Source organism: Fistularia commersonii, chromosome 22, assembly GCF_037954325.1.
Source record: "Fistularia commersonii isolate RoL2024-O1a breed Wild chromosome 22, RoL_Fcom_v1.0, whole genome shotgun sequence".
In the NCBI taxonomy this organism is placed as follows: Eukaryota; Metazoa; Chordata; class Actinopteri; order Syngnathiformes; family Fistulariidae; genus Fistularia; species Fistularia commersonii.
Window position 1 is genome coordinate 13,688,179 of NC_141305.1, and position 20,989 is coordinate 13,709,167.

The 20,989-nt window shown below is 39.9% G+C and overlaps 1 protein-coding gene across 1 annotated transcript; it reads right to left on the bottom strand.

Moving 5' to 3' along the window:
• Positions 1-897: 897 nt before the first annotated feature.
• On the bottom strand, positions 898-18,747 carry LOC147221761 (TNF receptor-associated factor 2-like). Its single transcript, XM_086169181.1, has 10 exons — positions 17,826-18,747; positions 16,413-16,491; positions 15,451-15,549; positions 14,749-14,910; positions 13,850-13,924; positions 13,638-13,712; positions 11,093-11,575; positions 10,287-10,464; positions 9,709-9,857; positions 898-8,579 (listed from the first exon to the last, which is right to left on the bottom strand). The coding sequence occupies exons 1-10, from the start codon at positions 18,011-18,013 to the stop codon at positions 8,361-8,363; spliced, it is 1,707 nt and encodes a 568-aa protein (XP_086025307.1). The 5' UTR covers positions 18,014-18,747; the 3' UTR covers positions 898-8,360.
• Positions 18,748-20,989: the final 2,242 nt, after the last annotated feature.

Sequence of the window (20,989 nt, forward strand, 5' to 3'; positions counted from 1 at the left end):
CAAAGACCATTCTGACCAGTTTTTTATTCACCAACCCACTTAAAGAAGCCTCCAAAAACTCCACAATAGAAAGAGGGTAAAAGTGACCCAAAAAGGATTTGTTTATACTTCAAGTCAAATATCAGATCCTATGCTATTTGATGTTACCTGGTTAAACAAACTGAATCAGTAGGTTTTTGTTTGTTTATAAGGAACCATACTTAAACCATACTTCCTCTCCCATCAGCTGCAGGGAATCTCAAAATCTTTGTACTTAAGACCTTACAACACTTTATAGCCTTGACTTGTTACTTTGACACTTTATAGTTGTATTTGCATTTCTTATTCTACCCCCTATTTTATACTGTTTATACAATTTCCAACTATTATTTATTATTGTTATGTTTTACTTGAAACTCTGGCACAATTTCCTTCGGGACAAATAAAGTTGTTCTTATTCTTATTCTTAAACAGAACTGTATTACTATCTTGCCTGCCTGCCATTTGTCAATGTGTGTTGTTCACATTCCTGATAATCAAACACAAAACATGATTTATAGCCAGAGTGTCAGTCAGTCAGTCAGTCAGTCAGTCAGTCAGTCAGACATGTTAACCAGATGTCAGGAAGCTCCACTGATGTACAAGTAGACACTGGCATGAAGTAATGAGGAGCCAACTATATCATCACATCTGTCCTGAGGACACCGAGGGGGAGGTCAAAGTCGCAGTTTGGTTGCTTATGCTTATGGACTGAAAGAGAGAGAAGGTCAAGAAACATCTTGACCTTTTTTGACACACGCAGTCTGAAAAACTTTGTTGGCAAATGAAAATGTCCAGTGTAGAGATGTGCATGTTTGCAAAGTGTGCCCTCATGTAGTAAAAGCATGTTTTCCACAAAACACAATAACAGTCCACTTCTTTGCATAGAGGGCATCTTTTGACCTTTAATAAAAGAAAACTAAATACAAATATGGAATAAATTTCCTGTAGTACAAAGAGTTTACTAACACATGACTTCATTATTCACACAACGTAGCAGAGAGAACGAGTAGATTTGCAATTTGATGTTGTTGCTACAGATGAAAGCGCTTCATCTTTAATCTCTACATGGGCTTCAGAGGAGTCACTCACATGGAAATCAATCTAAAACATCAAACTGACCTTTTTTGATTCCACCCTGGTATTTGAAATACATACATCACATTAACATGTTGGTATATTCTGTTGCAATAACAGTGAGGCAGTTTGGCATTTCCCAAAAAGTCAATATCACTGATACAGTATATCGTCAAGTGATCCAGATGCGTTCTTCAGCCGGGGCTGGAGGTTTTCTGTCCGATCCATTAGACGAGTCGAGCAGCGGCACGGGAAATCGAACATGTGTGTGACATTTAGCAAATGGAAATGAAATGTGAAGCCCTTCTGTTATGTGGATAAATTCTGAAATCCCGGCCGACATCAAGTAACATTTTTCCTTTCTTTCCCCCTTTCCTCTTCTTTTTTTTTTTTTTTTTTTTTTACAGGAGAGCAAAGATAAAAATTCCATACAGAGCTGCCAGGCTGCGTCTGCGGGTGGGAACCAGCACATCAAATAGCAGCAGCTTGATTCGCGGCAGCACTCGTACATGCACAACATGAAGACATGTGCAACGACACGGAGGGGATGAAGACAAGAACGTCTGTGGAAACAGGAGACTGAGGCCCGACTACGGCTGCATCATCCCGATCAGCCAAGTATGCTTTTAAACCTCGTCAACACACAGTACGTAGAATATATGCTTTTTAAATGAAATACAATCTATATATTATTTAGATATGGTTTAGGTATACTCTCTCACAGCAGCACACCTCGGCAAATTCAGGCAAGATGTTAACACCGCTACTGAAAGTGATAGTAAGTAATATCCATTAAGGAAGCATAAAAAATAAAATGGAGGCTAATGTGAGCCAGTGCTTCATATATTTCTTTTCTCTACTGAAACTTCTCATGCACAGAGAGGGTTCAGTGTCTGTTGAGAGGTTTAAAAGCATGACGTGTACATGGAAATGCCAATATCCTCACTTCTGCGTATTTAAATAAACACTGTACATCATTTACTTGTTTCATGTTTGAAATGTAAACATTCTTAGTCATCATTCATAACCTTGATGTTTTTCACATCAAAATAGGCCCAGCTTCATAAAAGACAACTGTTAAAAAGAAAAGTCAAAAATTGAAAGTGAAAAAATTACAATGCACAAAATCAAAGATTCACATTTTGGTAGCGTAAACTCACGGGAAAAAACACATTCACATAGGCTCATGGTACATTAAAAAAAGATTTACAGGCACTTCTTTTTCTGTAAAAAGTAGGTCATTTCAAAGCTGCAAGGAAGGTTGAAAGTAGGAAAGTATTACAATAATAACCAGCCATTTACTCAATATCTCAGCTCTGTCTCTGTGAGGAGACAGGTCTGTGCAGAATGCACCCATATGGAAATATAACTCGGTGTTTTCACACATTTCTCGATCCTCGAGCACTTGTCTGTACATTAAGTCACAATGCCACTGGGATATCGATGCCATGGTTACAGCGTTTCGACGAAACCAACTGTGACCGGTTTTGATTGTTTTCCTTTGGTGTGACAAGCCAAAGTGTGTATACGTTAAAGTCTCAAGAGAAGCCCTATTTAACCCTTCTAGAAATCAAGTGTACGTAATCTGACCGAGCAGTCCACAGAAAAAGATGTCTCACCAAAAATAGGACTAGTTATGCAGCACTACGCTGCACAGAAACAGAATCTAATTTGATCATTTTTTTTAACATAACTAATGTACCTCAACTGGATCCTACAATTCATTTCACCTTCTTACATCTTCCTGACATCAAGCATCATTACAGTGCATATTTAGCCCAAAATAGTGTTGGGCTTAAGTAATTTTTTATGGCAACTAATGAGTCTGAATCTTCTTCAGCAGCAGCATCCTTCAGGCAAATCTTTTCTACGGTCTATTGTCATTATGATCTTCCGTAATAGAGAATTTGCTCGAATATAAAAGGTGCAGTAGCTTTACACCTGTTTTAGTGATTGCCACCGTTCGCTGAAGGTTCCACTGGTAGAAACGAGAGACTGACCTCTGGTGGCGGATTTTAGCAAACTACGAATTAGTGCAGTTGCTTTGAGTGCAGGTTTGTTGAACTTGTTTTGATTGTTGACTTGGGATTTTTGCCCGTCAACAGGCATTGCTGTTGCACTTGAAGGTACCGATCCCAGCTCAGGCTGAAAAAGCAACACTATCTCACTCCTATTTAAGAAAAACACTCTCTTTCAACCGATGACTTTATCCTGACTTGGATAACAATCTGATGTGAATCAGTCTGACTTCCCTGCTATCATTAGCGGGACAGGTTGCATGGTTAGTCCTCAACTGTAACTGGCGGACAGAGCCCTCTGCTGACTTATATTTGACCACAGAGGTCTTGGAGAGTCTAATCCTTGTAGCTTACTCCTGATACGGGTTCACATAATATCACCGGGGAATAACAGTACTCCTTATGAACAGTACGTTCTATCCTTCCCCCAATGAAACTTTTCCGTAACATTTTGGCATTCAATCATCCATAAAACAAGCGCTCCACATCTGCGCATGCTTTTCTGGCTTCCTCTGGATCCTGTATCCGTTTAAAAAAAAAAAAAAAAAAAAAAGAACAACCCGAAAGCTCCCAAACCAAATCTAACTTATTCCATCCCTGCCGCTGCCTTTACTCAGCAGAAACACGATGATTGGTGCAACAGGTCCCAATGCCCCTGGCTAGACACTTCTCCTTTGTATATTTCCATTGGCAGAACCAGATACAAAATTGTAGCCTGTCCTTAATGAAAGACTTAACAGCTTTCACAAATGCATCTAAACTTGGACTCCTTAAAATATAAAAAAAAAAAATGCATGATGCAGCCCTATACAGTACCTGCTGTCACATAGGTCTTGTCAGATTCATAATTGCTTTGAGAAGGAAACTGTCCTAGTTTGATTTTTTTGTAATGTAATTCAGTTTGAATATGGGTTTTCATGAATTTAGCTGGAACTTCAAACATATTATGGCACCATCTTTCCTATTAACTTTCACGCTACTTTTTGTGTGGCAGATTATAAATTGCTTTAAACGGTTTACAGGGCCAATTTAGTAAATCAGCATGTACACACTAGCATAAAGTGTGTAGAAATACAGCTGAGGACTGTAAGATTGAAGACTGAAGATCGCATTCACTGAGTGGATGGGGATGATGCAGTTTTTCATCTGTAGATCCCCCCTATGATTTGTAATAATGTATCATGGACTATACATTATGGCGGTATATGTCAAAACAATCCATATACAATCATATGCAGGGACTTGAGAAGGAATGAAGGTTTTACCAATGTTATAAAGAATGAAATTCGGGACCAAATATGATTTCAATACCTTCAAAAGCTATTCAAACATTTCAGTTTGGACCGAAACAACAAATTCAAGAGCAAAGCATCAGGCATGACGGAATACTGCCGACACTGACGACGACTTATTTGGGATAAAACTCACATGCAAGCGAACCACACTAATAATAGACAGGTAAAGGAGAGAAATTTGCTTCCAAAAGTTGCTAGGATTTGTGGAATGCATCTGGACAAACAAGTCTGTGAAAGTCACAGGCCAAATTGTTAAATATCAAGTTCAAAGAATTTGACCGTTTTCCAACAAAAGTAGTCAAGAAATAATTCCCTACCAACATGCTGGCACTTGATTCAATAGGTTTCTGAAACCAAAATAATACACTAGTCCAAAACCTCCAGCAGGTGATATCTGCACTGTGCAAAAAAACAAGATAGGGTTGTAATAAAAAATAAATAAAAACAAAAACAAAGAATTTCATGTCAGCGTTTATGTGTTTGGAACTTTGTTATGCACTTGGGGGATTTCGGGTGATCAGTTGTAGGAGCAGCTTCAACGAAAAAGTGCAAGACACACCTTAAGATGTCAGCACTGACAAGTGTTGCAAAACCAAACTCCCTAGAAAATGAATCGGAATGAAAATCAAACTGTACAAACCACTTTAAAAACACTTTCTATGGTTTCAATATGATATGTATCACTTCTGTCCTACTGAGTTGCTGCTGTACAAGTTCAAGAAAGATAGAACTGTATTACACAGTATTTGACTACATAATACAGCATTATAGAATGTGACTTGATACCTTTTTGTGTATCTAAATGTAGGTTTTCACACATTGTTGCACCCTTAATCTCGATTTAAGCTGCCATTCCGATCAAGTCTAGCAATTAAAGAGGAATCCTCGGCGTCAAGTAAATCCCGGAAAAAACATTTACCAGTGGTAAAACATCTCTTTGACATAAAAGCGTTTTACTTTTTAGGTGAGGTTTTTTGTTTTTTCTGTGAACCTTTCCATTTAATTGCACAATAGAGACAGCACCAATATGATTTTGATCATCTTTTACAGCAATTTTTTTCAATCATCATTAAGTTTTAAGTGCGTTCACTTATCTTCCCCTTATACTTTTTACATCTGTATGTGCACCATGATAGAAGAGATATTTGAAAATCATTTTTCAATACATGCACACAAAGATGAAACGAGTATGTACTTGAAGCCATCAAGGAAGTGCTTAATGGTCAGATGACTTTGTGAACTATTTGCAAAATTTAGTAGCAGAGAGGTATTTAAAAAAAACAATTACAAATATGCAAATAATTATGCAAATATGCGTATTTCATTGTTAAAAAACGTTATATTTCCATTTGAGTGTTTCAGCTTGATTACCATTGCTCTTCGGGTTTACAAGACCAACAGTCCATAAACATTTGCAAGCTATGGTGCATCTTCCACAGATCCAACATGCAAACTAACACTTTGTCAAAAAACAAATTCATGAAACTGTGCACGCACACCCACACACATACTTCACAACTTAAATACTGCACTCAGAATTCATGGAATTCAAGCAATGTCCACCACCACAAATGATTAGCACTGAACACAGAACTCTAGAGCTGGGAGGCATAGATCTCCATAAAGAGTAATCAAGTTGAAAAATCCTACTGCACTACAAACAAGTGCAAAGCTGAGCAAGATTCTGAAGGCTACATGGGCATCACATCATTATTCAAACTCCAAATTTTTCAATGCAGAACCAAAAAGACAAAAAAAGGTATGGTTAACCAAATATCAGGCAGTTCACACATATAGTGAGCACAGATAAGCTTGATCTGTCCCTTTGTGTGGACGCTGTTTAATATACAGGATGACTGCATCCCTTGACTAAGGCTCATTTTCTTCAGTTTGAAAAAAAGATAAAAATTAAAAATTAAATGGAAATAAATAAATAAATAAAAGCTGCAGATTTATTGGTGTTTGAAGTTTCAAACTTTCAAAATACAAAAATGCACAAGAAAAAAAAAAGAAAAAAACAAACCAACACAATATGGTTTGCATCACAAGCTGAGATTAGTCTGACAGGTTGTTGTTATTGTTGTTTAGAAAGCTGCGCCATCAATATTTTATGTTAATAACAGGTCAAATGACTCCACACTCTAAGTGACACAACTGTATATTATCTACATCACCACATGACTTTTGCTGTACTGTTTAGCTGTACAGAGCATTTTAGTATCTCTCAGGTCATTGTTTTGGTTTTTAAATCAACTTCGCTGGCTTGTTCCAGTGTCACGCAACTGGTTTTAAACTTCAGCCGTTTATAATGTGAAAACCCTTTTGGAAAACAATGAGTGAAAGTGGAGCAATGTCAATTATTTTGATTTTCCCTCAAAGCTCCTGTAAACCAAACCTCAAATAATTCTTTAGTCATCGGAGGAAAAATAATTGGAGATGATTTCTCAGGTCACCGTTTTACACATGTGTAATCATAGTTAGCGAACACATCGAGCCTGACCGATATTTTTGCTAGTATTTTGCTCAATTTGTTATATATGAAAGCATCCAGCTGGATACCAGAAATGATAGACACTGACATTGGCTAAATGCAGGATGCAGCATATACTCTGAACACGAGTGGTGCTGATATGTTGTTTTTGACTTATGTGGCAATGTGGTCAAAGACCAAGGTATGGCCGGATTAGATGGCAAAAATAACTTTTCACCAGAGGAGTGGTTATTAATAAGGATAGAAATGATATCTGATTATGCATTCTCACCTCAAACAATCCTGTCAGATTTCCCGTACATTAATTTTCATTCACACTTGAAACTTTGTCTACCCGCCACATATGAATTTCATGTGCAGAGCAGAGGGCTCGAAATTGATGTATTGCTCACACAAATGGATGACTGATGAATTGCATGATTTTCTTCAGTCTCCTTAAACCTTCCATCAAAAAAAGTAAAGGTTACGGGTTACTACTTGTATGAATGGAACTACACTGCACGGATGTACTTTAGGATTTAATCTTTAAGAATGGAAGGCAGCAACATTTTGTGAACACAGGGAGTTGGGTTGCAACAGGTGAAGTTTTCCATACTTATGATATGACATCTGTTCTATACTCTAAAATGCACCAGGAGTTTTTCCTCAAATGTAAGCACTAAGTCAAAAAAGGCCCGGGTATTGATCAGGCTCTAGCCACAGCAGTATCCCATCAAGTGCTGATAAAGAACTATTCTGATCAACCTCTCATGAGAAAAATGAGCATCCCTGAAGCTTGGATAATATTTTAGACTCTGGGCCAAAGCAAGCAGGTCGTTTGTGTTTTGCCCCAATATTTGCGTTTCTCCTACAATTCCCAAAATAAAATGAATTAAACAAACCCATGAGCCGTATTAGCTACAAGATGCAAAACGTGTTTTAAATGTAACGGGCACAAAAAGGGGTGACAACAGATTTTTAACCCAACTGTTCTTTCTTGGGAGCGAATTGATGTTTTGTTGTTGTTTTAGGTTTTTCTGAACGGGGGCCGCCTCTGTGTTAACAGAAATTAACTGAACTGGAGATCAGAAACAATGGCATTTTTGTCTTGCTAATACTACGAGGATTTTCTCCATCCGTCTTGGAATGCTTTTATATGAAAAATGTTGTCTGAGGGTCTAAAAACAAGAAATACACATCACCAGACAAGTCCCAGTATGTGTGTTGAGTTTACTTCGGATACTTTGGTCGGCAAGTGATAATCATATCTAATAAAATGGTTTGATTGGTTCCCTATCGGTAGCAAGTTACAGTGGCTAAATTAGTTTCCAGCTCGAGTCTTGCATATCGCCACTGATGATCCAAGCCAAAACCAAAACAATCCAGCAGACCCCAAAGAGAAATGCCAGTTACTGGTGATGCAAAAGGCTGTTGAGTCAAACAGGTTAGTAGCAACAAAAGGCATGGTTGGATTTCTGTCACCTAGAGCCCGGTCAGGTCTACGATGGCTTTGATGAAGATGGTGTCATCGCGAATGTAGGAGTTTTTAGAGTCCAACTTGGGGAGTGGACAGAAGAGTGGGCACCCACTGGCGATGTTCATATCGCTAACAGGCCTCTGGAAGGATGAGGAGGAGATGTCGGGCCGGAAGGCATCAATTATATGTTCCCGGTTGTTCTGATCAAGCAGCATTAGGGTGACCTGTGTACAAACAATAGCCTGAAGTCACTGGTTAGTGCTATCCTGATGCCACCTATCATCATCTAACACTCTTCAAAACCACTATGGGCCACAGAGTGTTTAAATAATACTGCAGCAACACAGGATTAATGACTGTGGTAAAATAAAGTTGACCCGGAGAGTCACAAGGAGGATGAAAAGACATTTCTATACATGTGTGAATTTTCGTTCAAAAAATGTTACAATTCCCCAATTCATACAGACTTGGTCACGTTGAAAGAAACAGCCGAGCTGGTGGTCTTAGCATTGACGTTGTGGTGCCATATATAAAGCTACATAGACATTTTCTGTGTAAAGTAAAATTTGAACTTCCCTAAGGGAAGAACAAGTATTTGAAACAAGGGCAAACTCGGGTAGCGAAGAAGACAAGCTGCTCCAGAATGAGCATCCACAAACAACTGCACCAGGCACGGTATGTACAGGCATTAAATGGTGAATTTGCAATTCACATTCGTCCTAACCAACTTTCCTACTAAGGCCTTGAAACATACTTACTATAATATCACTGAAGAACATCTATTTTAATTTTAAAAGTTGAAAAAGATCAAATCTGTGATCTTGTTATGACTTGAAGCATGTTATTATAGTGTTCTCACTTCCATACATGATTCTTCAGCAACATTAAACTGGTTAATACAATCATTGAGCCATGGATAAAAAGTTCAACTGATGAACCCCTCAGTATAAAAAGCTGACCGTGCTCTTATTTTTGTGAATGTAAAAATGTTACCTTGGAGTCTTGGACATAGTTCTCAATCCATTCGAGATGGAACCTTTTCAAATTTGTAAGCAAAATTTGGATTTGCAAGGAAATCAAGACACATTAGATCGACAATATTACACTGAGCAGAGACTTAGTGTCGCTTGCAATTGAGGAATTTTGACTTAATCTTCAGGATTGTTTGAATCCTCTGCAAAACTGCTCTGCTTGGTTGCACTGAAAAAGTGGGAAAGTAGCTTGAGAGCCTTGAATATCAAAAGGCAGAAATCTACATTATAACCCCCTCACATCTAGAGATGTTGACACGTGATGAAGGTGCATTAAAAGTGCACCTGTATTTAGGACCTACCACTTTGGTGATATTCTTACCTTTTGGTTAAAAGGCCACTTGAGGAGAGCGTCACTGTGCCCTCTCATCACCACAAAGAACAAAGAGAGGTGGGTACCTCGGCCTGTCCCATCACCATTCAGGTAGATTCGCAAGCACATCTTGTAGCCATATTTACTGGTATAAAAGGCTGTAAACAATAAAAAAATTAAAAAAAATCTGTGTAATTATGCTTGTCACTCATGGAAATAAGTCAAAATTGCATAAGGCGTGAATGATGGGGAAAACAGGTGACATTTCAATTATTTTATCCAGTAATACCCTATCAGGTGACTCCTGGAAGCATCTTGGTCACTCTTTGCTTCTTGCTCATTTTTAGAGGGGCTCCTTATGGATCAGGTAGTTCCATTAATTTTCAACTAGTTTATTTTATTTTCCTTTTTCACTTGCATGAGAATTTTCACAAATATTTTCTTCTGGAAGTAAGTTCAACTTTTTTTTTAAAAGGTGGAGAGGCAATTGAGCCAAGACTTTATCCATGATTTGAGATACATACATACATTCAAAAACACATACTTGCTCTAAGCTGCATCAGAAAAACATGATATAAAGGCGTTACCAGGAGAGAACATGGCAGGGGCGCGGCCAGCCACGGCATCCTGCCTTTTCTTAGTGAAATCGGAGATCTTCCAGACAAAGATACCGTCGTACGTGGCTGCTGACATCTCCCGCATTTTGCCCTCCATCTCCACGATGGATAGGTCCCTCAGGCTTACAGTTCGCTCCAACTGACGGACCTGCAGCAGGGCAAGACAGAGGCTGTTCAGCTGAATGAGCAAATTTCATGTTACAGTTGGACAGGAAATTGATGCTACCTGACAAGACTTTGATGCTGAACAAAGCTCAATTCGTAGTTTGTTCTTTTTTTTTTAAATTTGAAAAAAAAAAAGTCAAAATTTTTGCAAGTAAAAAAATTTTTTTTTTCAAAAATCGATCATTAACCATTTAATTTTTTTTTTTCATAAAAAGATTAAAAAAAAAAACAAGATAAGGAATCTAACACAAAGTAACGATGATCAAAAATGCAATATATATTGCAAAAGGCAAACAATAGGTGTCGTTTGAAAATAAAGAAATGCCAAACCGGTGTGTATTTGTGCATATTAACATGAAGCCATGTATTTTCATGTCAGACCAATGGCCTTCCAAAATATATATATTGTGTTGGAGTACTTCAAAAGAAACAAAACTCTCTAGATATCAGGGACTTTATTGAGAGAAATCCCTTGAAATGAGGCTCTGCTTATTCATGTTAATCTTGAGGTCTGGAGAATGATGAAGAACTTCTGCTGTAGAACAGCAGATGATCAACTATCACTTATGCACGAAACTAAAACTTTCTGAAAAGACAGGTAACTTTGTGACCTTATTATTGAGGATCTCGATTTTGTCCTGGTCCAGTCGGTGCTGACGGTTGTAAGCCTCCATGGTGGTGCAGGAGCGCTCCATCTCCCTGTTCAGGACGCACACAATGTTCTCAAATGTGTTTACTTTGAGCTCCAGCTCCTGGCAGCGTCGACTCAGCTCTGCCACCTTTGTCTTTTCACTCTGGAGCTGCAGTTCCAGAGCAGCTCCCATAGCACTGGGCAGTGGCGTGAAGGATGTGGTTCGGGTCAGGGCACATGCACCCTGCACGGGAGCACCGCCGCTCATTCCCAGCTGACTCATCCTCAATTCCAAATCTCGGAGGGACTGGTGAAGCTCCTGTAGCTTGTGGCTGGCCACCTCCAGACTCTGGGGCTGCAGGCTCTCCAGACTCACCTTGATGCCCATGATGAAATGGAGGAGCAGGTTGAGGTGTTCATAGGAACACTGCCGCTCATGGTCATGGATCTTCTCTTTCTCCACCTTAGGATCAAAACAAAAACAAGGAGAAAGGCATTGAGGGCACAACAGATCTGGTGCATGTTCTTGGTAATAAGGGTTTATCGATGCAAGTTTTTGCCGAAGCAGAAAAAGCTCACGAGATGAAAACGACATGAAGAATAGATAAATACAATACACGTCAAGGATTCACCCTGTTTTGGTCTTAAAGCAAGATGATACTGAACAACAGAGAAGGCACTTTAATATCAACTGCAGTACATAATCAGCCACCGCTTGGAAAATGGATAGAACGAACATATCAAATGTATCCACTTTAGGATAGAATCCAGAATAGTCTTGTACTTCTTCAAAGTGCGACATCATGAGACGTTAATGTTAAATATGGCTGCGTAGGATCGACCAGCATCGTCTGTCATTTCGAGCTCACATCTGAGAAACCGATGCAAAACTACTGCAACCTGGGACCAAATTCGTATTTCAAGTGACATACAGTGCTCGGTAGAAGCCAGTTCTGACAGGAGGCGTATAAAAAGCCTCCAGCAAAACTTTTAATGGTCAAGGTGCACTCTGGGTTTGGGATACTGGGCTTGGCTAGGCTTTCAGATATAGGGAATTTGCCACGTGTTTTTAAGGAGCCACACATTTTGGACAATTGCACAATTTCTTCATTGTTCTGGACTTTTCAGTTTCAACCGATGAAAAACTGGTCCTCCTAAAATTTAGGATATTGCTCCGCAGTTCACTACCTGTCAGGTAATAACACCATAGCACACTGTGAAATATTTTTGTGTTTGTTTTAAACTGACTAGTAAACGGTGATAGTTTTGCTAGGTTTTGTTGGTTTTTGTAAAATCAAACCTTTGAATGTTAGAAGACATGAATTTCGCCAAAAGCACAACCATAGATATGGTCCATTTTTCTTTGTTTACAATGCGCAACAAAACTTGAACCTAAATGCACCCATATAATCAGCATCATATTTGTGAACTGAAACAAACATTTACAATGGGTTCGGGAGTGATTTCCTCTCACAAATCTTCCATTTGATAAGCAAAATTTGGAAACGCGTATCATTTGTTAACAAAGATCAGTGTTACATTGATGAAATGGAACGAGACCAGACACAAATCATCCATAGATAAGAACCTCAGCAAATAGAGCATAATGTCAGAAGAAAGAAGAAACTGTAGTGTTCAAAGGTGAGAGAATCATCAATGTTTCTCCGAAAGCGAACTGACAGGGTCAGTTTCAGAAAACTCTCCAAGTTGTGGGAAAGGCTCCACGGTATCATCTAAACTGATTCACTCCGCTTTTATTTCTTAGTTTCTCATCAGTGTCAAAATCATTGTGTACACGCACGCCCGCGTGCACGCGCGCACATTAAGTTGTCACACACAAAAACAAAACATCCATGTACAAGCATGCAGTGAACAATTTTGTAATAACTGTTGACTCATAGTTAATTTTTTGAAAAAGTTTACAATTAGGGCTGGACATTGGTTAATTCATTTTTACTGTAATTTGTTATATTATTCTTTAAAAAAATGGGAAAAACTGGCATTTAATACATCAAATATAACAATGACATTACCTGGAAAATATCACAAAAACAGTCTGGAAATGTGGAACAAAGTATCTTAAAGAATAAGTTTTGAGTTAGAAAACAATAAATAATTTAAATAAATACATTCAATAAACTACTTGAACACTGAATACGAGGGAATTTATAGCAACTGGCATGAATGTGCCCTGGATATGATATTTTTTTAGCATTTATAATGACTGAGATTATATATTTCAAACAAAAGCTAAGCTTGGGTGGTTACCATAAATATGCAAATACCTTGATATTCGTCATTATTAAAAATGCTATATATATTGACAATATATTTTCCCTTAAATTGCCCAGCCCCAACAAAAGTCAAGTGAAGATTGAATATTGATATTACATCTTTTCAGACAAATGCCATGTTCAACATAAATATACGTTCAGTACAATCATTTTCTTGTAGTTTGCAAAGAAATGATCCAGCAGTTATTACCTTGAACACACACAGCAGTTATGACGGAGATGTCTACTTACAGACGTATCGCAGCCAACAACATGAAATCTGCATGGTGCTTTAAATTTACTGCAGAACTTAATATGGTCCACATACTGCAAAACAAAACAAAAAAATGAAAAAAGCTAATGGTCGATAGAATACGTTGTAGAGTCTGATCCCCGGCATCGTGAGTTAATGAGGTCCAACGAAGAGAATCATGAGAAATCACTTTGAATTCTGATCAGGATACCTTTTCTCTGGGGATCTTTTTCTTTGCACAGCCTTCACAGATCATCGGGTACTTTGGACAGATTTCATCATGAGCCTGAAAAAAAAACAAAGGACCAAAACAGTCTGAAATAGCTCCTTTGCAGAAGAGCTGAATGCAAAAGCCACTTTGTCCCTAAAACACTTTGGAAAGTCATGTGAATACTTGATTATTTTTACTCCACATATGCCGGAGGGATAACACTTTGATAAAAGTTGAAAAGCGGGAAAAACAACTTTGGGGATGCAGACTTTGACTTTGATTTGAATTGTATTTCACTCCAAACAATATCATGGTACATCTCATCTTTGTACATCTCCATCTATTCAGCAACAAAATCTAAAAAAAATGTGGAAATTTGTCAATTCTGAACATTACACAATTTTAACATGGCAGCTCCTCTCAACACTGATAAAGACATCCGCTGACTGGAGACACTAATAGATCAATGTGTAGGTGACATCTTATTCCCTTTGTCATAGAAATATGGTGAGATGTGGGTCTTGGTGTCCCAGGTGTTCTTTACAAAGAAGGGCTCCTAAATGCACCCTGGTACTTTACACTTTTGACGTGAAACATGCAGCATTAATTTCTTCCAATTCGGGAGAATCCTGACTTGTCTGATTGGGTTTGATGGTCTGCCTGATGTTCCCCAGGGGTACAGCTAAGTGGACAGTGGTTTTCTGGACAGAAAACTCAAATGGTGTTTTTCTTTCTTTTAAGGTGTGTCAGAGGTTCGGGAAAGAAATTGCGTCTGTCACGCTTGAATGCCAAGAATGGGTGTACGTTTCCAAACAAGATCATTACAATGACATGAGGGTCATAAAAAAGTGTTTTTCTGTGAAACCTATGCCTGTAACAGACATGGACGTATCTCTCACCTTGATGTTCTTTAAGAGGAACGGTTCTTTGCAGTATTTGCAGTTAAGTGTCCTTTCCGGACATTCTCGCTCATTGTGACGTTCCTGCTCATTGGCTCTCATCAGCTCTTTACAGGAAGGACACAGGATGATCATGAAGTCGCAGTGGCCTTCATGGTTTGCCTGCAGGTCACCATCACCACCACCAACAACCACAACAACCACATGTCAAACTCTCCGAGAAGCTGCAAATAATGATTTGGTTTTGACAAGGGGCATCCTTTTCATCACTTCATTTCGGTGTCAGCAAAATTCAAGCAGAGAAATGCAACTGCATATACAAAAACCTTAGTGGAAATGCAAAACGGACAGAACAGTTTTTTCCACTCTAGACACAGTGTCTATAGCTGCGAGCCCCAATGTTGAAAGGTCTCATTATGCTTAACAGTCTAGTATATGTTATATATATATATGCAATACATTAGAAAGGGAAACATGTGCCTAAAAGCTGTCTGACAACCAGAATAAAAACAGCAGTAAAAGATCATGCCCCTGTCATACATTGACTGGCTCAACAATGGATACCATGTTGTAACTTTTCTAATGTGCTCCTGGCCGCTAGTTTAGCATTCTCCTCCTGAAAACTACGATGTGCTTTCGGCTCTTCTGTCTTACACAGTCTTCACACAGACACCGGAAAGGTCGTTAGCCTCGTGCTCGCACCTCAAACTCTTTGATCGTCCCAGTCCACGTGCATTCTTCGTTGGGACAGACGGCCGCCAGAGCCTCCACCTCTCTCCGTGCCGCATTGTCTGGAAACGCCTGCAATAAAGAGCACCGTCCGTGTCACTTCAATCTTCAGTTACCGTCAGACAGCCAAGACCGCATCGGTTTCCCGAGGGTCATGACACTTGGAAAACACATGAGCTCTCCTGCCTCAACTTCCTCTGCACATATGTTCATTTTAGGGACAAGCTGCCCCACCTGTTCTATGAGCTGCCAACAATCACGGAGCACCAAGAAAGTTTGATATTCTTTGTCTAACTGGCTTGCTGCATCATCACAGAGGATTTAAAAACAAATAGACAACGTCTTTGTATCATCTTAAGATATTTTTTAACATTATATGGAAAATATTCAACAGGGATGATAAGAAAGACGGAGATAATGAGACAAATCAAAGTCGCCCGAAAGCCAAGATGAGGAAATGTGATGACGCACGTGTAACGCTTGGCTCCGCCGGGACTACGGCGGGTCACAAGGACAGACCGCCGTGTTTGCCCGGTCTAAAAATGTTGTCGGCGGACGGCATGAAGCCAAATAAATTAAAGACATGACACCCCTGTTACGCTGATAAGCCGCTCGAGTTTTTCAGCGAAAACGTGCCCAAGATTGGCAACAACCGTCCCGCTTTGTGAAAACTACTTCAGGGAAACAACGATCACTGTTATAAATGTGTATAAAGTTATTCTTTGTTGCAAGTGGATCTATTTTTCTTTCGTGTTAATGAGGATACAATGTTGTACAGAGGTGTACGGAGAACAACTTTACAGACAAACGATACTGTTTTATACTAGCTGTGGCGGAGTGGTGAGAAAATAATTGAGAAGCACCGGCCGAAGGACTCGACACTACTGAGTTGGTATAAGCATGTGGACGTCTCAGTCAGATATGGAGGTACTTACACCGCCTTGCTTGAGGATGGAGGTGGGTTCCTCAAACAAGTCTTCTTTGATGCAAGCGTTGCACTTTTGAGGGCCACAGCTTAAAAGGAGAAGACACACCTTTACAAAAGCGTTACAGACTTACTCCAAAAGCACAAGGTAGATTTTGAAATGCCGGAATGTTTCTGAAATCTGAAAGGTTGTCAAAATACAATTTTAATTTGAATACAATGGCACTGCTTTGTCGTAGTACCTACATATCACGTTCTACCGACTTCTATATCTAATTGGTGCAGATCCATGTAAACTATATAAATAACGCGTTCATTTAGATATCTCCTTTAGTAGAAGAATGTGAGTCGTGATGTTTGAGGTTTGTTTGTTTATTTACATTATGCAGCCCCATTGAGCATGAACAATGGATGCAACAGTGTTGTTTACAGTGTTTATCACTTCTGTGATTTCACATCTGCCAACATGAAATGAGATCATGTGCACTGAAGACAGACGGTGAAACTCGGGGTTAACGACAGGTCGGTCCATCAGAACTTCGAAAGTGGCCAAGTTTAATATAACATTTAATCTGACGGAAATCGATTGGCATCCGTGTTTCAGCCTCACAAATCAATCCTAACACTGCGACAGGATGCGTTCTTGCCTCTTTGTCTTTGAGCATCATTGGCCAAAAGGGATATTCCCGCAATCATGTATGCATATACACAATAACCAACATATCGCACACGGCCACGGAAATCAACTGTTCACGATGTTACCATGCTACGACTGCTTGCATTGAGAAACGACAGCTTACACTTTGTTTTAGTCATGACCTGACGGCATAGTCGTTGTTCTCAAACGACCCAAAAGACGTGGAAAGAAAAAGTCGCCGGAGCGCAATCGGGTCACACGTCCACTACGTGCACTAAGGTCATCCGATCTCCGTTGAAAAAAATGCCCGTTTTAGCGTCTCCCTGCTCGCCGACTATAATTCGGCCGCCAAGAGAATACATGTCAAAGACTTTAGCAACATGCACACATTCCGGGCAACTTGGCGAAAACAAGGGGCCGGCGAGACTTTTCTACATCACGCCGGGAGCATGGACCTGCTCCGGCTGGCATTGTTAGCTCCGGCCGGCCGCCGCGGAGCTTAGCGGGGCAGGCGGCGAGGAGGACACCTGACCGACATCCTCGCAACTTGGATTTTATTGCTATCGAGTGAGGATGAGTCGAATGTGCCCGAGCCGAATTCTTCGACTGACCTCGGAGATAACGACCGCGCGTCTGTGACGATGTAAAAGTGAATTATTTGAAAGACGGGTCAGTGACAAGCTCCTGATGTGAGTGTGTGTACGCGTGTGTGTGAGAGAGAGAGTGTGTGTGTTGAGGGGGGGCTACGCGTCTAGCTAGCTCGCTAGCTACCATGACACCACTCACCTCACAATTTTGTTGAAACAGAACGAGCAGAAGCGGTGACCGCATTGGGCTTGCAAGGGCCTCCGCAGGACTTTCTGGCACGAATTGCACAAATGCTTGTCTTCGAGGTTGTTGGCCAAAATTTTCTTTGGAAAGCCGGGTTTGACTCCTTCCAGGGAAGATGGTGGAGACGGCTCCTGTGCAGCCATTATTCCCCTTGAACAATATCGGGGTGCTCAGCGGGGTGTGTTCAAGACAGCAAACACACTTGAAGGTGCTTTTAGCAAGAACCACTCATCGCTCCTTCGCTATATATTAACCCCTGGGTTGCTATCCTTTTACAGGACGGGTTTTGAACTTCTCCGTGCTTTCGGTACCCTCACGGGTGTGATCTTATACGCTTGGAAGCAACTTCTAAAAACACACAAAGTGCTGGATCTGTGTCCGCCAGCCAAGCGACGCAGTGATGTCCGTCGGACATGTTCTCCACCGTGGGTACCGTGGACTCGGTCAGGAACAGGTCAAAGCAGGATTTCATGTCACCGGTCGGTCATCGTGATGACATTTTCACCCGAAAGTCTCCCGCTTTCAATCATCCGCAGTCTCTTACTTGAATGTGACAACGACAGCTTCATCACTGGATTCCTGCTCGTCACTTATTTCTCGATCTGGATTCTAATCGGTGACATCTTCAGGTTCTGTCGCTTCCTTTTCAATCCTTCCACCCTCATCCTGATATTTTCCTGATCATCACTCACGCCGCACGCTGAGCTATGAGCAGATACTCACATAGCATGATATTCCTCCAGTGTCGTTGAAATCATGTGGCACTTTTCTGAAAGAAGGGTCACACAAGTGTTGTTCCCGTGGCAGAGAGTCTCAACTGGGCAAAGGTTCCCACAGTGGTCGCCTGAGGGCCCAAAGTGTGTGTGTGTGTGTGTGTGTGTGTGTGTGTGTGTGTCCATCAGACAAATGAGGACGTGCCTGAGTTCAGTTTTTACACTCATTGTTGTCTCCCCAATTCATTTCTATTAACCAGTCATTTTGGACCTGGAACATTAAGAGTGTACAAAAGTTGATTAAAACTCAAAATGTTCTATTTATATTTATAGTCATATTTATTCACATTTTTTGACGTTACAACTGTTATGCTGCTGTGACAAAGGAATTTCCCCGATGGGGATCAATAAAGTTTATCTTATCTTATCTTGTCTTATTCATACTTACATTCATATGTATTTCCTGTTAGATTTCCCATGTTAGATGTTTTGGAGAGAAGGTCAGAGAAGCCAGACTGAGATGGTTCGGTCATGTACAGAGGAGGGATAGTGAATATATTGGTGGACGGATGCTGGAATTGGAGCTGCCAGGCAGGAGGTCTCGAGGAAGACCAAAGAGAAGGTTTATGGATGTAGTGAGAAAGAATATGAAGGTAGTTGGTGTGAGAGAGTATACGGAGAATAGGGTTAGATGGATAAAGTTGATTCGCTGTGGCGACCCCTGAAGGGAAAAGCCAAAGAAGAAGAAGATTCATATGTATTTCCTCTTTTTGACATAACTGTTTTGCTGTTGTGACAATGGGGATCACTAGAGTATATCTTATCTTATTCATACTTATATTCATATTTATTTCCTGTTTTTGACATTATAACTGTTACGCTGCTGTGACAAAGGAATTTCCTCTATGGAGATCAATAAAGTTTGTCTTGTCCTATCTTATCTTGTCTTGTCTTAGGCCATCTTGTCTTGTCCTATCTTATCTTACCCTATCCTATCTTTTTTTGTCTTGTCCTATTTTGTCTTATCCCATCTTGTCTCGTCACTGGTGTTCTCATGTAAAAGTGTCAGGTAAGGATGCTGCGCTTGGTTGTACATGACTATGTGTATCACCAGGTGGCAGCAGTCCCGGAGAAGAGCTTCTATAAGCCGCTGCTCGACTGGACTCTTTGGATTGGACCAACAGAGCCAACAAGTCAGCGATACTCAGCGCATCGAAAGACGGATATGTCGTCATTGTTTTCCCTTCAAAATAAAGCAAAATAGAGACGCCTACGTTGACACGCAAGTCTGCGTGACATGGCCCGGTGTTGTGGTTATTTCCTCCTCATATTTGGTCCGTTACGATGATGAAACAAATGAAGTTGCCCCGAGGATGATGCGATGATTCAAAACTGACACCCCTCAATAATCCCTGGTCAAAACAGACTTTTTTCCAAGTCTTATGTGAAACTCAATAACGGAAACATACATCATAATAATAAATCGATCAGTAGTAATGTAGAAAAAAATTCTCAGCCATTAATTCAAGTCAAAGAACGTGCAAATGTATCCCTGTGATAAAATCCCTCATGTCGCTGTGTAGCACTTGAATAAGTAATTGTTAAACTGTCCAAAACATAATGAAAATTGTTCACAGAACAAGCTTGTTAAAGATGCAGTTATACATCTCCGCCGATAGGTGACACTAAGGAGTAATGAGTCAGGGGTCAAGGTGCACAAAATAAAAAATAAAAAGTAAAAAAATGCATTCTGTTGTGAGCGGAAAAGACTGAAGATCACTGGTGTACTGATGGATTGTTGTATGCTGCTGATATTAGTGATTAAAGACCCATTTTTCTCTACACCCATTGGTCTTGGAGTGGTGTAATGTCTGCCCTGTTGATGTCTGAATATCAATGAGCCACAATATAGTGACATCTCAGCATGTAAAAACCAAATACTCTAAAATGGTTAAAAAATAAATAAAATATGGCTACTTTGATCAAACCACATGATATCACATGATTCTAGTGGATGGATCTCCCCCTCTCCCACCCTTTCTCTCTCTGAGAAAGTGACTATTAATAGTTGCTGTAGCTCAGTTTATTGATGATAATGACATAAAAAACATAAATTACATATATACTGTACTTCTCTTTTTAAATTTTGAGATTGGCTGATGCACAATTTTACTGGAAAGTCGCTTGGCTGCTTTGTGCAGCAATGATGATAAAAATGAAAATCTGCCAGGAGGTGCATCTGTGCTACCACAACCCCACTATTAATTCCATGTATTCACTACTTCACCCATTCATTCACTACCACACTGATTCACATGTCATGCCCTCACTCTGTTTTTTTTTAATGAGCTTTTTTGTTCTCAACCCACTCACATCCTGCCTATTTTTGTTTATTCATTTTATTCT

What these genes read in the sequence shown, in the direction of transcription:
- LOC147221761 (XM_086169181.1), bottom strand. Translation starts at nt 18,013, where the DNA reads ATGGCTGCACAGGAGCCGTCTCCACCATCTTCCCTGGAAGGAGTCAAA. An exon ending in GGACGATCAAAGAGTTTGAG is followed by an intron (nt 14,911 to 15,450) that starts GTGCGAGCACGA and finishes GGTGACCTGCAG; the next exon opens with GCAAACCATGAAGGCCACTG. An exon ending in TCCTCTTAAAGAACATCAAG is followed by an intron (nt 13,925 to 14,748) that starts GTGAGAGATACG and finishes TTTTTTTTTCAG; the next exon opens with GCTCATGATGAAATCTGTCC.